The following is a 20,448-nucleotide window of genomic DNA, read 5'->3' as shown; positions in this document are numbered from 1 at the left end:
CCCGCACTCAATGTGAAGCTGAGTTTCTAGGGAATTGTAAGAGTAGAAATAAAGACCCTTGCTGGTCTGAGAAGAGAGCTCAGAAGTGGAGAGCTTAGCAGCAGTCCAGGAAGCTGCTGTCTCAAGCGAGATGCTACCACTGGGCATCCTGCTAGATGAAAGAAAATCTTGCATCTCTGCTCCTGTTTCCAGACTCCTGCTCCAAGCTTAGGGCTCTTGAGTCCATCACGGTCTCAATCACCCCACTCTCCTCACACATCCTCCCACACAGAGAACAATAAACCATACTACTATATCTTTAGCAAAGAAAACCATAGGTTATTTATTCATGCACAAGCACACAAGACAATTAAAAACAGAATGTAAGGTCACTTTCAGAAGCATTACTAATACATTAGCCTAAGAACAACACGCAGAAAGCTTCTCTCCTGCCCACTGTGGCAGTGGACAGCAGGTCAGGGTGCTTCCTCAGATAGTGAAATGCTGTTTCGGTTGTTTTCACAAATCAGGTCATTGCTTTCCCACCCTGGAAATTTCTCTATGCTCGCTCCAATATGTTGAAATGTGCGAACATGTACTTCAATTCAAACAAAAGGAGTAACAGATAAAATCCAAACCGTATCTCACTTCCTACTCTGGATTTTGTCTAGCATTGGTAAATGCTAATGATACCATCTAAACCACGTTAATGAGGACCCATGGATGGACAGAGCTCAGAATGTTTTCTTCCAAAAACCCGGTGGCTCTCCTATGTTTGATTTGGGTTTTTTGAGACAGAGTCTCTAGCAGTCCAGGCTGGCCTTCTGATCCTCCTGCTCCATCTCCTAATTGGTGGATTGTGGCCATGGATCAACATGAGAAGCTGCAAAATCTGCTTTTGTTTGAATCATAAAGTCAATCTTACACCCCATCCGTCACCAATTGTTTGCATGTTCGTGGACAACTACAGGAAACACTGTGGGGTTGTCTCCTTTTTCTCAGGTATGAGACACAAATGACATTGGCAATAAGAGAAGTTTGCATCCACGTGTAGCCTTTACAAATTACAGCTACCCAAACTTTCCAGCCTCAGGATCCCAGAAGCATCATTTCAGAACTAGAGGATATCTATGAGATTATATTCATGCTATCAACTTATAGGAAAATGGCCTTCAGTTACTTGAAGGGACATATCTGGTTGGCAACAGATTTAGGAACAGAATCTGTATCTTTTGTTTCTAGTCCCAGTGCCAACTTATCATCCTAGAACCTTGCTATACCTATAGTCATCAAAAGTTAAGCCATTCAAATGACAATCCTAACCCAGTGTTACAGTCTACATGTTATTTTTTTCATCCCTATGTTGAATCCTGTGATGACCTGGATATGAAGTCTCCCCTCCCCCCAAAGCTTTATGTGCTGAAGACTTGGTTCTGATGGTTATAACTGGGCCACAGTGGCTCTGATGCAATCAATGTGTTGACCCATCAATGGGATCATGGCATTATGAGAAGGCAAGGGAAACAGTCTTGCTCAGGGCCCTTCTTGTCTCTCTCTGCTTCCTAGGCACCATGAGTAAGTGAGCAGCTTCACTCTGCCATGTGCTTTTGCTGTCAGGATAGCTGCCCTATGGCAGGCCCCTGGCCATGGCCTCTGCAAAGGAGGCTAAAGCTCACCCGTTTGGAAAGGGCTGCTCTCATGGGATAGCCACGGAAGTCTGAGTAACTAGGCAAAACCTTGTCCCCACAGGGATGCCACTTGAAAGGTGAGCAGGCCAGGAGGGCAGGGCCCTCTGGAGGAAGGCCAGTGTCCTTATAACAGGGGCTTCAGGTAGATTCACTTAGCCCTTCCAGCATGGAAAGTTACAGGCCACAAATGGGTATTTCACAATTCCTGCCCCTGAGTCTGCTGACACCTTCATCTTGGACCTGTCATTGTCCAATATGACAGGAAATAACAGTGTGCAGGTTCCAGGCGAGACTGGGACCTCTGCTGTCCTTGTCATGTCTGTAAGTTCTGTGACGCGGTCTGGAAGCAGCTTCATGTGTTTCCCCTGTTTTTGAGACAAGGTCTCTTACAGGTCAGGCTAGCTTCAAATTCACTACATTGCAGAGGGTAACCTTGAGTCTCCGCTCCTCCTGCCCTACTTCTAGAGTACTGGGATTATAGGTCGTTCTACCAAGCCTGGCTTTGCACACATAGTTCCTGCTTATTGCCCGTTTCTTTGATGTCAGGTTGCTGGATATTAGATAGTTGGGCTGTGGGTAAACAAGGTTTTAAGTTTCTTGTATTTAAAGGAAAAGAGGGGAAAACAGTTTTGTTTTTGTTTTTTAAAGGCAGGAGCAGGGGAGGAGAAAAAGTTCTGAGTCAATGCTGTAGACAATGTTGAAGGATCCCCATCCCCTGCCCCCATTAATTATATTTTACACATCTGGAAGCCACAGATGGTGATAACTGCCATCAAGTCACTCAGGCTGACACTGCAGTGGGTGAGCAGTAGGGACAAATTGACCTCTCCAGATACTAGGGCATTCCTAACTAACAGCCCACTCCTTCCTAACACCGGGATAGTGGAATTTAAAGTGTGAGAAAGCAAAAGCCAACACAGCACGGGAAGAGGCCAAATGCTGAAGCCAATGAGGATCTTAGTGTGGGGTGGTTATCTCCCAGTACTGGATGCTGTTCGCTTTTAGTCTGGACCCTTCTTTCACGATGTAATAGCTTTCTTCTGAGTAGCAATATCTTCTCCTATTGTTCTTGTCTTATTTTAGTTAAAGCAGTAGAGCATGAGCTACAGAGGAGGAGGCAGTGGCCTTCTGGTTTACAGCAGTATCATTTATTCATCCGCATGTATCCAGTCTCCACCAGCCCTGCCACCCTGCTCAGACAGACAGCAATGACCAGAGGCAGGCAGAGCTCACGCTGTGAGTTACACAGATGCTGCTTAGTTTCTCAAAGCTTCCGAAGTCTTTCTGTCTCCCACGCAAAAGGGCCCTAAGAACACCTTAACACGGTCTGAGAGATTGGCAAGATCCAAATCTGTCCTTATGCAGCATTAGTGGCATTAATCAGCCATAGGATTCCTAAAGACCTCATGATTAAAATATCATAGCCTTTATTATTAGAACAACTCAATGGAATATTAGCTCAATTATATGAAATGAAAAACAGAGGTTCTAAGAGATTAATGTTCTAAAGATCACATCAGTACTAAGCCTAGAAACTTGGACCCTTGAACTCTTAAGCCTGTGTTTATTTATTTTTCACTGCTCAATGATGAATTCTGCACTGAAGGATTTGTCTCTAAAGGCCAAGGCCAAGTGTATGCACATGACTGAACATGTTTCAGGCCTGTCTGATGCACAAGGCTCTGAGTTTACATGGTGCAGGGGATCAAACCCAGAGTCAGGTGCATGCTGGGTGTGCTGGTTAGTCTGTCAGCCTGACTCAAACTAGAGTCACCTGGAAAGAGGAAACCTTAATTGAGGATCTGCCTCCTTCAGATTGGCCTGAGGCATGTTTGTGGCACATTCCTTTTTTAATTTGTGGTTGATGTGGAGGGGGATGTTCAGCACACTGTGGGTGGTACCACCCATTGACAAGGTCCTGGGTTGTACAAGAAAGCAGGCTGAGCAAGCCACAGGAGCGAGCCAGTAAGCAGCATTCTTCTATGGTCTCTGTTTCAGTTCCTGCCTTGAGTTTCTGCTTAGACATCCCTCAGTGATGGGTGGTTACCTGGGAGTGTAAGATGAAATAAACCTTCTCCTTCCCAAGTTGTTTCTGGTTAGTATTTTATCACAAAATGGGAAACAAATTAGGACATTAGGCAAGTACTCTACTAACTGAGTCACACCCCAGCCTTGAATTTCATTTTACTAAAGGTTTCAACAAGTCTAAATAATAAAAAAGCTGGAAGCAGAAATCAATGTGCTTAAGTGTCAGAACGCCGAGTTATAGACTATATAATGATTTAAAAAAATGGCATGATTAGGGAGTCTGTCCATGGCTCTGCTGGTAAGTTCCAACGGAGGCGATAAGGGTGTGCAGCCAACCAAATGTCTGCTGTGGGATCAGAGAACAGATAACATTTGAATTGTTGAAGAAAGCCAAATCCAGCTGAAATATAGAAGGGGTTAAACAAGTACCCCTTGGGAAAACACAATCTCTGATATTAAAAAGAAATTACCCAAATCAAACAGAGCTGTCCGATTACTGATGTAAAGATTTCCCCCTGGGATTCAAGACCGAAGGGATTGCAGAAGATTAGGACAACAGCAATATATGGCTGATAAACAGCCAGAAACATTCCATTTACAGTGAGCAAAAGCTTACAGGGACTTGACAGGTGAGCGCCACGCCGGAACAGTTTTGACACAAGAACAGCAGAGAAGAAACTCACCAATAACTGGGAGAGTCCAGTTTGCCCTTAATCACCTACTTCAGAAAAACGGCCAGATTTAGTCCAGGTCTAGGAGTTCTGAGGGGTGTGTGTGTGTGTGTGTGTGTGTGTGTGTGTGTGTGTGTGTGTGTATATAACAGACATACCTGCTTCATCGTAGGATACTGTCAACTTTTCCAGCATTTCTCGGTCAATTGACAAGATCTGCTGCTCAAGGATGGTCTGGTAAGACAGAACACTGTTTTCTTTGTCCTTCTCATAATCCTGAAGATGCTGTTTGAGGGCCTCCGGGAGTCGGGATTTTACATATTCCGCTGCAGTCTGTAGATAAACAGAGAACTCCATTATACTTCTCATCTTAGGCTTTTCATTTACCCTCAGGTGTTGCGGATCCAGCCTTCAGACACACACGTCCTTGTCACTGTGACTGTTAGATTGCAAAGCATGCAGTAAGATGGATGTTCACACTGCCAGACCCCAGACCTCTATTAGTGTTCTATCTAGTTTAAAGCCACGAAAGATGATAGGTTGCATGTTCACAGGGCTAGTACTCAGACTTTCAATTCCAACAAATTCAGAAAGGCTGCATCATGATCATTTTTATAGCACACATCTGCAAAAGACATGTGCATCCTCTGTATTGCACATCTCCGTCGTACACTGCTGGTCTCCACCCACAGAAGACACTTCCCTCCTGTGTGGTCCATACATCACTACTGTGTGTTGCTGGTCTCCACCCACAGAAGACACTCCCTCCTGTGTGGTCCATACATCACTACTGTGTGTTGTCTCCACCCACAGAAGACACTTCCCTCCTGTGTGGTCCATACATCACTACTGTGTGTTGTCTCCACCCACAGAAGACACTCCCTCCTGTGCGGTCCATACGTCACTACTGTGTGTTGTCTCCACCCACAGAAGACACTCCCTCCTGTGCGGTCCATACGTCACTACTGTGTGTTGTCTCCACCCACAGAAGACACTCCCTCCTGTGTGGTCCATACATCACTACTGTGTGTTGTCTCCACCCACAGAAGACACTCCCTCCTGTGTGGTCCATACATCACTACTGTGTGTTGTCTCCACCCACAGAAGACACTCCCTCCTGTGCAGTCCATACATCACTACTGTGTGTTGAGTCCACCCACAGAAGACACTTCCCTCCTGTGTGGTCCATACTTCACTACTGTGTGTTGTCTCCACCCACAGAAGACACTCCCTCCTGTGCAGTCCATACATCACTACTGTGTGTTGTCTCCTCCCACAGAAGACACTCCCTCCTGTGCGGTCCATACGTCACTACTGTTCATTGTCTCCTCCCACCAATGCTCAGAACTCTCAGGAAGTGAGTAGAAAGGAGAAACTTCTGCTAGGACTCAAGATGAAGTACTGGGATACATAAAATGAGGGATCTAGGCTGGCAATGCAACTCAGCGGTAGAGCGCTTGCTCTCTGGGTCTTAGGTTCAATCCTCACACTAAATAAATGATAGATAGATAGATAGATAGATAGATAGATAGATAGATAGATAGATAACCAAGCAAAAACATAAAAGCTTACTTAGAAAATAAAAAGAGACTAAAAGAATGCCATTTACCCTGAAAAAGGCAACTGTTTGCTACTTACTTGTTGTAACCATTATATACACTACTATTATTATGTCAATTTGCTCCTTTTGTCTGCTTGCTTCTACATCCGAGGTGTAACACTTCTTCACTAGTGACATCACAAATTACATGCAGAGTCTCAACCAGCTAAGGCACCCCTCGCCCCCATTCTGGGGACTCGGGGGAAGACATACTTTGAAGAAGGCCTTCCTGAAGATTCTGATGGGTTCTTTTGGTAGAATGGATGGTTGAACACTCTTTCTCCCTCCCAGTTGAGAATCATGAGAATCATTATCATGGTTAAGCCTTACTTTATGGGAGACATTAAATGGCACAGTGATATGTATGAGTCAGAGGAATGCTGTAATTCCTAAATCGTATCTCCGGAGAGAGTCAAGTCCAACATCTCCTTATATTTCACTCCTGTTTTATCCACATAATGTGTGGAGTTAATAATCCAATAAATGAAGGTCAAAATTAGGATTTGCTTGGTGGTTCACACCTGAAAATCCAGTACAAGGTCATCCTGGCTATAATAGTGAGTTCAAGGCCATTCTAGGCTACATGAAACTGAGTCAAAAACAGATATACCAAAAAGCCCTATCTGTAGCCACTAAGGAACTTCAAAGATCTTGCTAATAACAATCAATCTGGTTTGGGCTGAGAATAAAGCAAAGACCTGTCTACATAGTTTATATTCTAAGTCCTGTACAACCATTTATTATGAAATATTCTAGGGTATGGGCTAAAAAATAAATGAAAATCCCTCACATTCCTAGGCTAGAAGATATTATTATTAGCCAAAGCAATCCATAGACTCAATGTAATTCCTACCCAAAGTGATCTATGTATTCAATGCAACCCCTACCCAAAGTACCAACGACATTTCTCATATCCTAAAATTCATATGAAACACAATCTCAAATATGTAACATTAAGAAGTTGATTTCTGGATTGTAGGAGCCAGAGGGGCCAAGGACACCACATGAAAACTCACAGAATCAACTAACCTGGGCTCCTAGGGGCTCACTGGGATTGAAACTGATGACCAGGGAGCCTGCACGGGACTAGCCAAGGCACTCCGCTTACGTGTTACAGTTGAGTAGCTTGGTCCTCTTGTGGGACTCCTAACAGCGGGAACAGGGGCTGTCTCCGACTCTTTTACTGGCTTTGGGGACCCTACTCCTCATACTGGGTCACCTTGCCCAGCCTTAACACATGGGAGGTGCTTAGTCTTACTGCAACGTGATATGCCAGGTTTTGTCGATCTCATGGGAGACCTGCCCTTTCCTGGACAGAAATGGAGAAGGAGGAAGGGATTTGGGGGTGGGAAAAGGGGGTATGGGGGTGAGGGACTGGGAGGAGAGAAGAGAGGGGAAACTGTGGTTAAGATGTAAAATTAATAAATAGTTTAAAAAATAATGAAAAAAAAAACCCAAGAAGTTGATTTCCTAGAACTAGAACACATGGTGGCTATCTGGGGCTATAGTGAGGGATGGAGTGGGAGATATCATTGTTTTTGTTTGTTTGGTTTGGTTTCTAGAGACAGAGTTTCTCTGTGTAGTTTTGGTGCCGGTCCTGGTAGGTTCTGCAACTTGATATGCCATGTAGACCAGGCTGGCCTCAAACTCACAGAGATCTGCCTGGCTCTGCCTCCAGAGTGCTGGGGTTAAAGGCATGTGCCACCACCACCCAGTGAGAATACATTTTTTAAAGAGTATCTTCTCATTACATTGAAGGAGTAAGTTTTAATAGTTTAATAAAGAGGGGTGACCATAATTAATAAGGACACATCATGTTCTGAAAAGTGCAGAGCATGGCTGCTGTGTGTGGTGTGGTCATCACTAAAAGGAAAACCATGTGAGCTAATTTTTGCTCATTTGTTTGGTTTCATTTTGAGACAGGGTCTTCCTCTGTATCCCCGGCTGGCCTGGAACTTGCTGTGTAGACAAGGTCGGCCTTAACTCACAGAGATCTGTCTGCTTCTGCCTCCCAGGCACTGGGATCAAAGGTGTACACCACCTCACCCAGGTGGTAATATGTTTTCAGTTACTTAGGTTTAACCATTCCACAGTGGATATAATTTCTGTCAATTGAAAACAAAAACAAAATATGTATTTTGTTTGTGTACACCTTTGATCCCAGTGCTTGGGAGGCAGAAGCAGGCAGATCTCTGTGAGTTTAACACCGTTAAAGGCTAGGCTCAGAACCAAAAATACAATATAAACACATACATACATGTTTCCTGTGAATCAATAGAAGGTCAAGGTGCTTCCTCATTTACAGAGTAAGATGATCTACATTCTTTGGAAAAAATACAACAGATGTTATGTATAGGCCAGGAAGAAATCATGAAGTGCTGATGTGGTTAAAAGCAAAGCTATTAAGCACCAGCTGTGGCACATCCTTTCCATGTAAAGCACACACACCTGCACATAAGTATGAGGGGACAGGGCATGATGCATCCCAACTATAGAAGGCACTTTTTACTGTATTTCAGGAATGTTCTCACGGTTCCACCACTGTCATTTAAAATGACTCTCTTTGTAGCTTCATAGCTTTCCTCTTAAATGTCACCACAATTTACTGTGGAAGGAAACCGGCTGGGCAGGGACACGGGCTTCCCAGGAGGTACACTGGGAAGTGGTGGGCAAGCTATGTTTGGACCACAGAGTCACTGACAATAGCGCCCAACACTTATTTCCAGATTTACAGTTGAATTCTCTAAATCAGATGCTGAGGATGTTACAGCTTCAAAATATCACCAAACAGTGCTCACTTTCTCTGCCAGCCCGCAAGTGCAGAACAAATAAAATTATTCCATAAAATGCAAATGGACTCAGCAGCACATTAGCATAACACATTGAATTCTAGAGTTTAATAACACGTTTCTCCTGACATTAGAAAACAGCATCTCAACACCGCAGAATAACTATATTTAAACACACTACCCTGCTAGGCAGTACATCTGTCCTTAACAATTGTGTTTGCTGGAATATTTATGAGGCACAGGAAAGGACTCTATAATTTATCACATTTTAAAATATTGATCTGTTCTTTATTACTGAAAGCACACCGCATTATTTCTTCCCGGTTGTGCCTCCTGATAGTGTTTAAAAGGAAATTACTTTCCTAGTTACAATCATGCTGCAGGTCTCAAAAGATTCTCTATAGCTCATGATTTTAGGGCTACATTTTGGCATTTCAGTTCTGTAACTTCACACGCAGAGCTCTTGCTAAAGATTCATAAGAGGAACAGAAGGAGACAAGTCTCAGTAAATAGTAGATTGCAGTACGATATTTCAAGGACCTGCTTTACACTGAGTGACACTTGAAATGGATTCAAATGTAGCTAACCCTTACGTTCAAGCAGGAGCTTATGCTCAAAGTGTATTTTTAAATGAGACGGGAATGATCTCATAAATAAAAGAAAACTCAAAGAATAGTTTCAATTCAAAATTTTTCTGACATTCTAAAAATGAACTGAAGAAATTAAAAATTGGAATTACTTATCTATTCTTTATTTCATTTTAGTTGTATTTGTTTTCTCTGTATGGGTGTTTGGCCTGCCTGTATGTTTGTGCACCACAGGAGTGCTTGGTGCCTGAGGAGGTCAGAAGCGTAGAGGCCCTGGAACTGGAGCTCTGGATGGTTGTGAGCCACCACACGGGTGCTGAGCGTAGAAACTGGGTCCTCCACAAGAGAAATAAGTACTCTTAACCCCTGAGCCATCTCTCTAGTCCCCATTTACCTATTCTTTAATCAATGACAGATGCCCTTGGAAGTCCAAATCCTAATTACTCTTCTTAGGACTTCAATTGCTTCAGAGACAACAAAATAATTAGTATTACCAGTTTCTTTTTTCTTTCTTTTTTGTTTGTTTGTTTGTTTGGGTTTTTTTTTGTTTGTTTTGTTTTTTGAGACAGGGTTTCCCTGTGTAGCTTTGTGCCTTTCCTGGAACTCACTCTGTAGACCAGGCTGGCCTCGAACTCACAGAGATCCTCCTGGCTCTGCCTCCCGAGTGCTGGGATTAAAGGCGTGCGCCACCATCGCCCGGCTTTTTGTTTTTTGGTTGTTGTTTTTTCTCTCATTTATGCAATGTAAGTTTCTGTGTGCTTTCTTGGTTGGGTCTGAGCGACTGTGGGACTGGCGGGTAAGAGAGATTTGTCCTGACTGGGCTAGGCAGGAAACTCTAACTACAGTTTGGTGCCTTCCTGGCCTTCCGTTGGGCTCAATGCTCTACAATGTTAGCACTGCCCACTCTGCCTTCTATGAACACCTCTCAGGATACCCACCAGTTTTCCAACTATTTGTACAGTTATAGGGAACTCAGCCACGAGTATGGTGGAAATCAGGTGTGGGTCTTACACAGCACCAGCACCATGTTCTAAAGCTTCAGACTTTGTACCACAAAAGCTTAATACCTTGACAATATGCACGCAATGGGTACTTTGGGAGAAAACGCTGTGAGGGTTCACAATTCACTGCCCAGAGACTTTCCCTCACAGTTCCAGATACAGAAGAAGAGTCTGGTCTTCTGTTGGGAACTAGAGCTACACTTGGTCTTCAGTTACTGTTAACAACCTTTGTTTTAGGAAAGTAACAGGTCAACTCCAAGTCCCACCCTGTCCAAGCAGCAGATCAAGTCAAAGCTGTGTAGAATACTTTATTTCATGCCTTCCTCTCCGTAACCATTTGATCTCTATTCTTTAATGTCCTTATTTAATTTCCTGCTAGGGACCCTTTTGTAGAGTTAGACTGTGCCTCAGAACTGTGGGTCTCAGCGATGGTTGTCTTTGGAGCACCTCCGAGGCATTCACGTTTGTACGGATCTAACGCTCTGAGTAGGTTGTCAAACTTACTCTGGGTGGTGGTGGTGAAGGCCCGGTGCAGGAAGTGGGAAAAAGATCATAGATTCCCTCCAGTAATATGTGAGCAGAAGAAGTGGAGTGAAAGGCCCTAAAACCTTAAGGCAGATCAGGAAAGGTGCTCTTCCTCACAGAACCACAAGCGCTGTACCACCCAGGCCACCTGGAGTCCTCAAGTCAACAAAGGGCTAGGGCAGAGCTTAGAAAAGGAACCCTGTGAGAGAAAACTAACAAGAGAAGGGCACAGAATGACTACGGAGCTGAATTCTGGGAACCCAGCAGGTAGGAGGACACTGATGCTATTTCATCAGGCGAAAATCTACTCACTATTACAGTGGTGAGTTCTTTAAGAAATAACTGATACAGATGAAAGACCTGGATGGGGGTGTGAAGTGTGTTTTCTGGTGGAAGGAATTCCCCTTACCGAGGAGACCTGCCAGCCAGCCAGCTCCAATTCATTAGCTGTCTGAAGAGGAAGGCACATGGCACTAGACACTGCTGGGAGACACAGCAGACTCTCCCAGAGAGGAGCCTGCAACTTTGATGTGGGTGCCAACTGCATCTGAAATACTGGAAGAAAAAACAAACACTTAAAAAGCAATATAAGAAAAAAGCAGGGAACTGAGATAAATTAAGGAACTGATGATTTAGTACCTGAGCCACGTTCATCGTTGAACAGGCTCTAGGGAGAGGTATGAAGATGGGGGAGGGGATGTGGAAAAAATAACTGGAAGTTGGTCTGCTGGGCTCTTCAGTCAAGGCACTTGAGGTAAGAGGCACTTACTGGAGGCTGAAAAGCAGCCCAGCAGGTGGGGAGTGCGAGGTCACAGAGAGGACAGAAGAAATGAAGGTGAATGCACAATCACCAAACTGGGAAGGATGATGGGAAGATCAGTCTGCCACACTGGCTGGAGAATAAATCAGACAGTGCTTACAGACAGAAGATAAACAGATGAGGCAATGAAAACTGGAAAACTATTCACACCTTTTACCCAGTCGTCATTTTTTTCCCCTAGGAATTTAAAGGAAATTAACATCCAAAGGTGAGTGTAAAGACCTGTGTGTGAGCACGTTTACTGAAGTGGTGAGACAGAAGAGAATGGGGGTCCAAGGGCACAAGTCGGGGAAGAGGACAGAGAAGCAGGATTCAAAAACAATTTTTGTTTAGGAAATGCCATAATCAGACCAATACTTTGTGCAGTGATTTTTTTTAAATTAATGTTATCTTAAAATTACTTAAATGTAAGTTTAATAAAATCAACACAAATGTACTTTGAAAACTCTGTGTGTGTGTGTGTGTGTCTGCCACATCCTGCATGGCTTGGTCCTGAGTAGGGGCAGCAAGGACATGAAGAAAGGTCAGACATATGTACCAGTTTATTACGGACAGTCACGGTGTGTGTGTGTGTGTATGTGTGTGTGTGTGTAGCTAGTCTTGGTAGGAGATCTCTGTGGGTGAGCAGGCTCAGGCTCAAATATCCAGGAGGAAGCTGAAGTTGCTAGTTTCTACACACACTGGTCAATCATCAACCCTGGACCAGAAGGTGGCTTTGCCAGCTTCCTATGGATTAGAGATCTTGGTACTTGACATGCGTAGCTCATGTCAAATAACACACATTAACTCAGGACTTCATTTGCTCAGGACTTCACTCCCTCCTTACACAGGCCTGCTTGTCTGTACGAACACAACATGTGTTCAGGCGGCCAGGAGGCGAGAAGAGGGGACCAGATCCCCTGGAACATGAATTAGAAGCATTTGTAAATGGCTGTGTGGGTGCCTAGAGAGATTAAGATGAGGCCCCACAATGATGATTTCACATGGATGACAATAATAATACCACTAAGCTGACAAACATCACCCAAGGATCAGCTTTGGACTACAAACTGCTCAGGAAAATTTCAAGATGGCTAGGTGAAATGATCCAGCCTCACAGAATACTCGAACAAGGACTTGAGATAAGCCCTGAACTTTCACATTATACAGAGACTGGACAATATATTTACCTCTCCCAGAATGTGACAATTAACCCAAAGTTTTCTTTTCAGGATCCCTTAAAAATGCCTTCACCCACAAACAGCAGGAAGCAATTTTAAGAACACTATGCTTACATTCCCAAGAAGTGGGGTGGATAGTTAGTGGTCTTTCAATGGGTTTTGGGTTTGGGATAAATGTCATTGTTTAGGATGGTTGGTTTACAAGTTGTTATTGTTAATGGTCAGGAAAAGCTAAATAAAGGAGATTAAAAGACAAGTACTAGTTTTAAATATTTTACATTGGATTGGATTTTTATATATTGTATACAAATTATATATACTGATACAAATTTGAGATTGATTTTGTTAGAAAATGCTGTACGTATATTTCTAATCTTGTTCAAGATATTGCACCTATACAATTCATTTAAGAATGTAATGCAATTTGCTAATCCTTGAATGTTATTATTACCAACTATTAGGATAAAGAAAAGAAAGTTAGTAGTTAGACATTACAATTGAACTTGTAGTAATACTAGATATGTTTTCAAGGTCAAGCAGAGATATATTTTAGATAAACAGGTTATCTTCAAACCCTTCAGAGATCTATACAACATGACATTTAAAATGTTTTAATAACAGATTTTTTTTTCTTTTTTATGACTATGAGACTCTGCTCCTGGCAGCACCAATATACTTCAGAGAAGATATGGGCATTGAAGAAAATGCATATGGAGTTAACTTTCATTGTGGCAAAAATAGCTACTGGGTAACAAAATGTCCTCACATCAACTGTTGACAGTATGCTATCCAAATGGACAAACAGGACACAAAACAAAGGACTACCGATCCTTGCCAGGACAAGTGTGGTTGTAACTTTGGCAACAGGCATCCTCTGAGGCCACGACAATATGGCACCATCGCTGAAGTGGCTTTGCAATCCAGAAAAGGTACAGTGCCCCTTTCTTCCAAGGCAGCTAAAACAGTCAGTGGGACCGATGGCTTCTCATGTATAGTGGAACAGTAGCTGAAACAGTTATTCTTGAAGGAGTAACTAGTCTGATGGAGTCTAACCTCTCAATAGTAGACTGGTATTTAATAAAGGAGATGAAGCCACCCACAAGCCGAGAAGAACGGGTAACCAAATTCCAAAAACACTAGCAATTTCCAGAATGTAAAATCCTGAATCATGACAGGGCACTGGTGGAGTTCAAGTTTATCTGGTACATGGAATATTCTCATCAAATGTGAGGTTGAGCTGTAGGCCTTGTGTACATCCTACTTCACAAATAAGTCTGTCAGGTTCGCTAAGCCTGTAGACTGAAGATGATGCCCCAATGTTCCATAGAAACCTCAGTTGACTGTCCAGGCAGCTGGCTGTTTCTGTCATAACTCACATTCTTTGGAAGTCACTTGTTTGCACTTCCTGTTTTACTAAGTCATATTATTTCCTTCTTGGGTCTCTGAGGGAGTTGAAGATTAGATAGTTATAGTTACAGGTTTCCTTGTTAAGAAATTCAGAAAAGAAACTCACTAAGAGGTGTTAAGTGTATAAGTTTGAAAGACATCATAAGATAGTTTTCTGTTGGTAATATAAGTTAGTGAATTGGGTACATTTTGAACTCACCAAAATAGGATACACAATGGAATATATTCTCTGAATTTGTCAAATGCAAATGAACTAGCCATTGTTGATGTATTTATTGCTTGTACATATTATATATAGTTATTGTACTTATTATATATAATTTTTCTTATATTAGTTGTAACATTTTTTAATTTTTATTAGACAAAAAAAAGGGGAAATGTGGTGATATTTTGTTTGTGCTTTAATAAATAAAGCTTGCCTGGAGATCAGGAAATAGCAAGCCATTTTAAGTAAAGAAGTCAGGCAGTGGTAGCACATGCCCTTAATCCTATCACTTAGAAGGCAGGCTTTCTGTGTGTTCAAGGCCACACTAGGGAACAGAGCCAAGCGTGGTAACACATGCCTTTAATCCCAGTACCAACCATAGAGTTCTGGAGGTCTGTACAGACAGGAAGTGACAGAGCTGGCCAGGAAGAGGGAGTGATGTAGCTAGACAGCAAATCAGATGGCAGAACAGCAAGGCATATAAGCCTGGGTAGACAGGAAATCACTCTCTTTGGAAGCTGCGGTGTTGGTGAGGTGAGGTTAGCTTGTGATTTGTCCTATTCCGCTGATCTTTCTCTCAGGCTTTAACCCAAATTTCTGGCTCTGTGTTTTTTATTTATCAAGACCATTTAGAAATTCATCTACAGCACTCATACAAATAAAATAGAGAGAGAGAGAGAGAGAGAGAGAGAGAGAGAGAGAGAGAGAGAGAGAGAAGTAAGTGCTTTTAATGCCGGAGCCTGTCTCTAACCCCACAGATGAACCTTTTTAAAAGTTTCACTTATAATAATGAAGGTCTGTCTAGAGAAAGGCTGACTCAGTTGCTGGACACTTATGCAGAAGGATATACGGCAGCTGTTAAAATGTTAGGAAGAATAACTTACATGAGAAAATGTTTAAAATGGTTTATTTACTACATCCGTGAGGGGAAATTGGTCGGATTACATTAGCACGTCACATCAGTTATCTCAGTAGTAAGAGTTCAGGCGACACTTAGAAATATTTTCCTTTATTTACTTTTCTGCATATTACAGATCCTATAAGAATATTTCTCTGTGCTGGCACTAGTCTAAATATTTTAAATGTATTAGGTTATCTAATTCTCACAACAATTGTAATGAGTTTTAAAGATAGGAAAACAGGCTTACAGAGGATAAAATTAGTTTACACTCGGTTATACAGTGAGTAGGGAGCTGCTGAACCTAGATTCTACACACACACACACACACACACACACGTGCACACACACACACGCACACACACACACACTTTTTAAAAACAGAAAACAGTGTCTATTTGGCCATCATGTTACAAGGTAAAACCACCCCAGAACAGGGTCAAGTCCATGAGAACACATGAGCAAAACATGGTGGCGGCCGGGAAAGAGAAATACTCAAGTTTAATTTTTCAAAACTGGATGCTGACGTGAAGAAGAGCATGATGAAAGAGCAGAGTGGAAGCGCACTTTGCTCCTGCTTTTCAGCACTTTCCAGCAAGTCTCAGCACCCACCCACCCACCCCGCACCCCCATCTCAGTTAATGCCTACCGCTTGCTACCATCTGCAACCCCCACCCCAAAATCTCTGCAAGTGAAGCGTGTTTGACTAAAGTTAAACTGTGAAGGAAAATGCCAGATCAGTGATGCTCCTTACGGTTTCCAGGACGGCAAAGCTGCTTTCAAGTGACATGGAATAAAATCCTGATAATGTAGAGTCCCCATTAGCAAGAAATGCTCCAGGAAGTGAGACCTGTGTTTAAACCACTGGGTATTTTTCCTCTTGGAATTCACAAAGATCAAGTAGTGCCTATTCTCATCCTTTGTGGACTTAAACAGAACTAAACAGGCTTCAGCTATTTTTAACTGAAGTATGAAAATACATGCCATCTGTCAGGTCCCAAGGACATTCCATTTCCCCAAATTCCGAGAGGCAGTTCAGATATCCAGAAATGGGCTCAACCAGGACTATAGGAGGACTTCTGATGGTAAAAGTAAAAGCCAGAAGTCTTCAGGAACTTGTGAAGCTGCCAGCTCTCCCCTAACCAAGAGGAGCCATTCCCCTGATCACTGGCTGAAGGGACAATGGCTAGCTGTGCTGCCTATTAGCACACCAAAGCTCATGCTGACCTCCAGGCTCCCTCTGGATCACAAGTGCCTGTTACACATTTCTAAGCTCCTACCATCCTCCTTGCCATTCACACCTCCTCCACCCTAAACTCCCTCAGCACACTGGCTTCCTTCCCCCAGAAACTCATTCTCCTTATAACCCTGCTATTTCCTATATGTTGGCTCTCCTCTCTCCACCCTCTCTCTCTCTCTCCCACCTCTGTAGGTGTTTGTGTGTCTGTCTGTGTGTCTGTCTCTCTCTCTCTGTGTCCCCTTCTCTCTCTCTCAATTTGTGTGTTGCCCACCTCCCCCCAACCCCAATACACTGCTCCTGCTTCTCTTGTGGTTAGGTCTGCGGTGCTGGCCATGCTCAGCCTACTTCTTTCTCTCTCTGCTATGAACTCTCCCAGATGCCTCTGGGTGTTCTCTCTGTCACATCTACAATAAAAACCTTCCTCTAAACCATGAGGAAACAGTCTTGTCATCAGTTTGTACACCTACCACTATAATTTTAAAGAACAGGAAGCCCTTAAGCACCAGTCAACAGAAGGTGACAAATAACTGATAGCAGTCCTCTCCTTATATGCAGGCTGCAGAGACTCCCAAGCTCAAACACACAGCACCGAAGCTTCTGTTATATGCTGTGAATGGACATAAAACCAAAGGGAGGCTGCTGTAGTTAGCATTTAGCTGTTACCTCTAGAGTCATCTGAGAGATTTACCGGATGAGATGTAGGTGTATATGTGAGGGTCTGTCTTGATTGTGGGTGGCGTTATTCTCTGGGCAGATGGTCCTGGATGCACAACAAAGCTACGGAAGGGGCTGAAGAGATGGTCCAGCAGTTAAGAGCACTGGCTGCTCTTCCAGAGGTCCTGGGTTCAATTCCAAGCACCTACATGGCAGCTCATACTGTCTTCTATCTCCAGTCCCAGGGGATCCCATGACTTCTTCTGGCTTCTACCAGCACTGCACACGTGTGATGCACAGACACACATGCAGACAAAACACCATGTACATTGAAAAATAAAACAAATAAAAAACTAGGTGAGCATTAGCCTATGAGTGAGCCAGCAAGCAGGTTCCTCCTGTGGCTTTTGCTTCGAGTTCCTGCTTTAGTTCCCGGCCTGGCTTCCCTTAATGATGGCCACAAACCTTCAGCTGCCATGAGCCTTTTCTTCTGCTAAGGTGCTTTTGGTCAGAGTGTCCTCATCACATTAACAAAAAGGAAACTAGACTTAAGCAAAGGGGCTGCTCTCTGCAGGACCTTTAACACTGTTCTCACACCCAAATGTTAGACCTGGCTCTCAGGCCCTTGGATCAATGAGACTTTCATAAGAAAAACATAGGAAGACAAGAGGAGAAATGGATCCTGAAAATACTGAGCTGGAAGAGGGCTGGGTTTGGGGAAACAACAACTTGGGGACGGTGGCTAGGTATGCATAGGATAAAGCAGAGAACAACTCGGAAATTCCTCAAATTCTGTGCCCAAACACGGCAGAAAACAGGAAAGGGTTTTGCATCTGGCACTGTTCCAAGACAGACCTGCCTGGGGACATCGAGGAAAGAAAGAAAAGACAAACACACAGACAGACACCAAAAAGCTGAGGTTGAGCAGACTGGACTCCCTGAGAAAGCACAGCACCCCCAGAAGTTCAGCATATTATTTATTATATGCAGTCGCACCGAACAGGGAGGCGGGTTGTGGCTTACAGCCAAACAAGGAGGCAGGGTTTATGGTGTACAGTTGGATCAAGGAGGCAGGGGGAGCTAATCTTGGTGGGAGTAGTTTCTGGAGGGGAGAAGCCTTCAGGCCATAAACGGGGGAGGAGTCTGGGGAGGGAAGGAAGCGGTGGTAAACATTAACTGCACATACCATCACAATCTGCACTCAGACCAGCGAATGAGGCTTTGCAATCTCCCTGCTCTTGGGAGAAGCTTGCCGTTTCCCACTGGATCTGACGCTTTGGGGTCTGTCACACTGCTGGGGTCACGACCGGGTCATGTCCATAGCACATATCCACCCAGGATTTCCTACACCTGCCTGCACTCCCTACAAAGGAGCAATATTTCATTGCAGGCAAGGTTTCCCTGCCCTTGAAAGGAAGTGGATGTGTGTGTGCCGATTTGGCAGCGGCCAGCCCATAGCCCACACATTAATTCTCTGAGGTCCACACTGGAATCCATCTTGCTTATGGTAACATATCATTAACTTCTGACAGGTGTTCTTTGGCTCCAGGCACTTTAAACAAAGTCAGAGAGAATGTCCTTGCCCATCAGGACAAGGACAGAAAGGAAGAGTGATTTCTCTTTTCTGCCTGCCAAGACTGTCATTTCTGCCATTTTTTTGTCTTTGCTACTTCTAACCTGGAGAGGTTATTTCTGGAAAGAATCTTTGAAATTCTACCTCAAGAAAACCGGCTATCTTCAAGAGATGGTACCCAGGTGTTCGCCGGAAGCACAACAATGAAATCCCAAGCCTCTGGCAATTTAAGATGGCCATGGAGAACCAAGGCTGCCGACTTGAGAATGCTGGTTGAAGGGACCAGGGCCAGTTGTTTTCCCCAGGGTCAGTTTGCTAAGACCTATGCCCCACATTACCCCACCATCCTGTGCTGACTCATGTCTGCCTTCAACCAGACCCTCGGGAAGCACGTCCAATCTGGTAGCCAATCAGTGTCCTACCCGACCACAAGCAGGAACTGTTCTTGCTATTTTCAGTCAGACAGACCCCTGACACAGCAGACAGACAGACCCCTGACACCCCAACCACAGTTGCTGACCAGATGTTGTGAGCCAATCATAAAATGATTCCTGTATCGGAAAGGGTCTATACCCAATCACTTCAAAGTACACTTAACCACAGCTGGAATTCCCCTAAGCAGGCTTAAAAGGGGCTGCCTTCCCCTCCCCCCGGGGTTGACACCATTTTGGGCAGGCCTCAGCATGCTGGTTTTTCTAGAGAACAAACCTGCTTTCTGCAATTGCACATTGGGTGTCTTCTGGTCATGTGGAACGATCTAAGGACCCTATACTAGTCAACAGTTGTGGAGGGAGCCCAGCATGTGGAGGGCTGGAAATTACATAACATAGTTAATATGGAAATTAATTTAAGCATTAAAGTGATGACCACTATGTTACACAGCACTTAGGCAATGCCCTGGGATTCCTCATGAAGCAAACTTTTAACAACTTTATCAGTCCGCTAACTCACACTTCCTATGAGGTCAGGTTCATGTGGTAGATAGCATGAAGATTGCCAGGGCATGTATATATAACTCTAATCCCACGCACTAGAGTGTGGCTTCCTAGCTCCAGATGGTGATTCTTATCTATAAAAACTACACTACCCCACTTTCTAGATTTCTGGTCTCTAATTATTCTAAGATATAATTAGCCAATGTATCAAACATTACCCAGCATGAGTTAGCTCCTCTTATTATTTTGATCAAAACCTACATTTAAACGCTTTGGCTTATTTCTTAAAACCTCTTTACAGATAAAAAGTTGAGGTTATTTCTCTACTACCAAGGTTACGAAGAATGAATTATTTGCTCCCTGGTTACCACACAGACCCCAGGGAAAGGTCAGAAAATCAGCAGTAAAGGTCAAAGTAGTTTGATGTTTCTTCCCTTACTTTTGTTTTGAGAGCACACACACTCTTAAGTTGTAAGAGATGGCAGAAGCAGAAAAACAGCCACCCTACCAACCCAGCTTTCACCACGGTACTGAGCAATGAGCGGCGCTCAGCCAACCTTGATGGGCTACGTTTTTTGTGATGGGTGAGCTCCTGTCTTCTCAGCAGTCATATAGAAGTCATAAAAAAGAAACTGTTTCATATTTTACACACTGGAGATCTATAGAAGAAAAATCCAAAGAAATATTT

At 43.6% G+C, this 20,448-nt stretch overlaps 1 protein-coding gene across 1 annotated transcript in view; it reads right to left on the bottom strand.

Annotated features, from left to right (window-relative positions):
* Ppm1l (protein phosphatase, Mg2+/Mn2+ dependent 1L) overlaps positions 1–20,448 on the bottom strand; it is a 269,683-nt gene that overhangs the window by 72,793 nt on the left and 176,442 nt on the right. Inside the window, exon 2 of the mRNA XM_036190101.1 lies at positions 4,525–4,699. Coding sequence (XP_036045994.1) covers positions 4,525–4,699 — 175 coding nt within the window. The remainder of the gene's footprint in view (positions 1–4,524; positions 4,700–20,448) is intronic.

The sequence above is a fragment of the Onychomys torridus genome, chromosome 6 (assembly GCF_903995425.1).
Source record: "Onychomys torridus chromosome 6, mOncTor1.1, whole genome shotgun sequence".
NCBI lineage: Eukaryota > Metazoa > Chordata > Mammalia > Rodentia > Cricetidae > Onychomys > Onychomys torridus.
Note: the sequence above shows the minus strand (reverse complement) of the source record. Positions and strands in the feature narration are given on the sequence as shown.